The 4,602-nt window shown below is 46.4% G+C and overlaps 1 protein-coding gene across 1 annotated transcript; it reads left to right on the forward strand.

The window, feature by feature from the left end:
* Window positions 1-2,238: 2,238 nt before the first annotated feature.
* On the forward strand, window positions 2,239-3,949 carry MAA_10473 (uncharacterized protein; the record flags this gene model as incomplete). Its single annotated transcript, XM_007828471.1, has 3 exons — window positions 2,239-2,526; window positions 2,608-3,841; window positions 3,888-3,949. 3 exons carry the CDS (start codon window positions 2,239-2,241, stop codon window positions 3,947-3,949), a joined length of 1,584 nt encoding a protein of 527 aa, XP_007826662.1.
* Between the last annotated feature and the right edge of the window lie 653 nt (window positions 3,950-4,602).

A 4,602-nucleotide genomic window follows, 5' to 3' on the forward strand; every position in this document is an offset into this window, starting at 1 on the left:
ACGAAGATCTTACCAGGCCAGAAATTCAAGCATTTTGTCGAACAACTTGCACTCGTCGACATCAGAAGTGTCCTTGAGACGCAAGATGAATCCGATAGCGACTGATTCGAACGCTTTCTCGCTCCTTTATTCTAATTCACAGTTTGAAAATGTTCAACCTGGGGGGGTATGTCAAGGTCAAGTCGCTCATTCAAGGCAACAGCCATTGCTATACTGCTGCCTGCCAGGCAGCAGTATTACAACAAGTATTTAGTTTCGTATTATTCCACTCTTTATGTAGGAAATCAAGAGTCTCTCGTTTTGCCCAAGCTGTCCCATACAATCGTGTGTGTGACATGGTATGAAACCTAAAACCTTGGAAAATCTCAGGTGCTCAGTACTCGGAAACACTGTCGCCGCTTGGTGTGAAGGTCGGTCTCAATACCAGAATTGTACTTTTTGATGGTTCTCAAGTTCCCTAGTCGGCTCAGACCAAACCGTTGTTCCGAAGATTGCACGGGCCACAATTATTCACATGATTACTGCAGAAATCATGACGACTCCCTTCCATCCGCGCCCTACAGGTAATGGAATGCAGCAACCTCAATCATTCTAGGACTCCAAATATTCCGAACCTTAGCGACTGGTATAGAGCCCCATTATTGCTTACGCAATTTATAGAGTTGGTAAGTCTTTAGTGGTTGCCCCTTTATGCTCCAAGAATGGTGGTTCCTAATGAAGCCTGGGTATCATCATCAAGCCAAACACTATCTCGGACGTGCGACGTGAATGAGGCGATCACTGTATAATTAGTGCATTCCGCGTCAAAGTCTCATCGTAAACACAGTCGGGCATGGCTCTCAAATCAGCCAAGGCCACTGCGATAGTGACGAGACGTGAGATGCTGTATATAACGTTGTTCACGATGGTTAAACTCGGCCACAACGGCCAGCGCCACATTTATCTCCCCTAGCTCAGTCATAGGCCTATTGAGGTACATATCCGTCCTTGCAGCCGGTTCTTCGTTGCCCTCGCCGCTACTGTCTCTGTGAGAAGTACCAATTTCGCAGCGTTTTGCACTGCTACGGGCAGCCCTCAGTTTTATTCTTGTATTAATTACGCTTTTTCTGAATGCCTTAATGAAGCTCTTCAAGATCCTCTGTGATAAAATCTTGGAAAAGAGAAATATACTTGATAGAGCCTTCCCGTACAAGTTCCTTTTAGGCCACAGATGTTGCTTAAGAGGGTTTTCCGTTTTCAAGATTGTTCAAAATTCAAGGCATCAAGGTTGAAGTTTATTGGCTTGTGTCTTCCGTTTTTGGCTCTTGCCTTGAATAGACAACGGGAGCTAGAGATATAGCAGCAGCATGGCGACAAGGGCAAGTCCAGGAATAACGTCAAGCAATGATGTCCGGGTATTTCTACTGAATTTAGCATATTGTTGAGTCTTATTACGCTATGTGGTGGAATTTGGAGCTAAAGAAGTATAAACCAACGCTGCAAAACTACATGGATTAGTATACATATCCCTTTCTGGGTTAGGAATATGTGACTGTGCTTCAAGCAGCCTTGTCTGGGAGCCTGAACGTTTGGTATTCTGTCGATGTCTCAGAATAGTCCACGTAAGCATGTAAGCATATGCCAAGAACGAGCGAATGGGCTCAGATGGCTTGCCTGCACAACGAATTGAGATTTCGCCTTCAACCACCATCCTAGGCGCATTGCGATTCAGGGAGGCTGTCAGATGCAACGTTCATCCTGCACTGCCCATCAATGTGCAGGACCAGCTAGGTCAACAGCGGAACGACAGCGCCTCACAGGCAGTCATCCGAACAGGCAGACTTCTCGTGGCGTCACACATACCATATCATAGATAGCATTTGCATGGTAGAAACGGTAAGAACACATCTCAACGTGCTGTTAGAGTTTATCTCTGGCCTCAAAGTAAACACATGCAGCTCCAATACAAGTTGGAGTGCAAGATGCCCCCCAATTATCACCCCATTCTTGTTTTTGACGTTGTATAACACTCAGCTGATGACTTTGCAAGCCTCACTTTCGCATTGGGCACATTGATGCCCAGCCACTTGGTGATTCTGTTACTCTACGTAAGATTCCAAGACACTGACCACTCAGTCCGGTCGTGTCCAGATTCACCAATCTGAATGGGACCCTTATAAGATTGGTCGAAGCCCTCTGGCACTGTAGTCAACTTCAGATTTCTCCAAGTCACCAGGTGGTGTGGCTGAAAAGCAATAAATGGCGCTCAATCCACAATTCAACGCCAAAAGCGAAAACACCCTCGCCTTTATCAATGTGAAACAGGACTTTGCACTTTTCAAAGTTGAGATTCCCAAACCGTTTGAAGGATTGGGAAAGGCACTCTCACACAATCGTCGACAAAATGCGGAGTCTGGGCCACAACACAGAGTAGCTCGCAGGCTCGGCGCCTTGTTCGAGCAGGTTATTCCGAATATTGACGTTCTTTCTGCTGCTTATGGGGAGCGGGTCTCAGAAATTGCTACCTCGTCTCAGTTCGACCTGAGGGTATGTACTTATCCATTGTCTTCCCATGTCCTACACATATACTCATATGGATTTGATCATGAGAGCTGAAATCTAATAAAGAATGTCGACCATGGCCCATTTTCCGGGCATGTCGGAGTAGATGGCACTTCTATATATGCCGCGGTATCCTCCGGCAAAAGTATCATCGCGCTGCATCTGCTCGCCTGCATGCTAGCTCGAATGTTTTCCGGCGCCGAAGCAACAGCCATCTGGGTGCAGCTTGTTGACTGTCGCCTGAAAGAAATCCAGGAAGCCTCCGAGGCTTCCCAACTACAGGGTATTGCAGCTCTGTATGCTGCGGAACAGGGGCGCCAGATACTGCGAGACGATTTGGCGAGCTGGGATGCCAGCGCACGCGCCTGGTTACAGACAGCCAATGAAGCGAAGAAGCGCGAGGATACGCAGTTGAAGCTTATTGTTAGGAATCTTCTCTCGATACATAATTCCGGTACGACCTACTCCAACGTGATAGAGAACTGGATCGTGGCCATGAAGACCTGCCAGAACTTGATCCGCGGCGTGCCACAAGATGTAACAAATGGCGCAGTCCTCTTGGGACTCATGTCCTGGCACATCTACCCAGATCTGAATATCTTCTGTCCAGACCGATATGTCGCATTTAATGACCGGCTCGTCAAAGCTGGAGGCGTCATCACTCTTGGGTTAGAATCTCAAGATAGAAGCCTCTCCGGAGTGAGCTGGTCAGTGTCACTTTCTCATTTGCGTTTCTATGGAGATCCAGTTGTAATTGAGAAATCATCTGAAGACAGCGACCGGATCACAGTTCAAGAGCTCCGCTACATCACACTTGGATGCGTATTCGGGAGCTGGACTTGGCCAACGTCAATCAAAGTTGAGGAAGCCGCAGAATGCTTGGCGGCGCTCGGAGAGGCTCTTGAATGCCATAGAAGCCCAACCGTCGAGAAAGTTTATGGTTCCTCTCTTGGATGGATCACTCTCCTCACTGACACAGCCAAGTGTTTCCTATCTGCTGTTGACAAAGAGAGAGAGACGGCGCTTTATTTCATCGAGTTTGGGAGACGTCGAGGCCGAAATTTCCTGGATGATGAATTTCGAGATGTTATTCCTATATTTGGGCTCCTTAATCCATATCTTCTGTTCAGACTTTCTCCCGACTTTAGCGCTCAACGGCATGATTGGGAAAGATCTATTATCACGCTCCGCCGCCTCGCTCAGGATACTAAGCTACATCCCGACGATTGCATAATCATTGCTCAACCTTGTTTTCGTCTCCTCAATGACCCAGTGAGCGAGAGAGAAGATGGTTCTGAAGGTAACTGGGAATTTGCTTCTGCAATTCCTGTGGCTAGGCGCAGCAGAAAGCGGTCTCACGATGGAGACCAACGCTCTCTACAACGACATAGTCGTTGGGTTCATATAAACTGCACAAATGATCCTCTTGTACAGCGGTATTTCGATATCCCCAATAATGATGCCAATGAAGTCCTCCCTGGCCGGCGTTGGGGTAATAAAGGACGCCACCAGGTAGATCTGGATGAAACAAGCCTAGAAGCAACCCAGGCTTGTAATTGTGTATCATGGGGGGCACATATGGGGACTTATCAACACGATTGCCCCTGCGTCCTACGAGGGTTCGTGTGCACGTCGATGTGTTCATGTTTATCTAGTTTTGCAGGCGTTGAGCGGACTTTGCGATGCACAAATGTCCGAAGCTGCATGTCAGCCTCAGGGCCCGTGGATGAAGATTGCTTCTGGCTCTCCGTGAGAAGCACTTTGCACATTGACAACATTGGTATACTGAATTCTCGAGGAAGTAAATTCGAATGGGTTGATCCCCCCAGAAAGTATGTTGAGAGACAATCTAATGCTCTGAAAGCAGCATGTCCTTCGCCTAGTTGTGACATTGCAGATGGGGACTTTTTTCTTAGAATATTATAATATAAAAAACTTAATACCGCCCTTAAAATAAAAGTAATAATATTATAGAAACTTAGTAATATTATTCTAATATTAGTAAAAAAAATAATATATAACCAAAAATAAGTATATAATATTAATACTTAAATATTATCT

Source organism: Metarhizium robertsii (assembly GCF_000187425.2).
Source record: "Metarhizium robertsii ARSEF 23 chromosome Unknown MAA_Scf_44, whole genome shotgun sequence".
NCBI lineage: Eukaryota > Fungi > Ascomycota > Sordariomycetes > Hypocreales > Clavicipitaceae > Metarhizium > Metarhizium robertsii.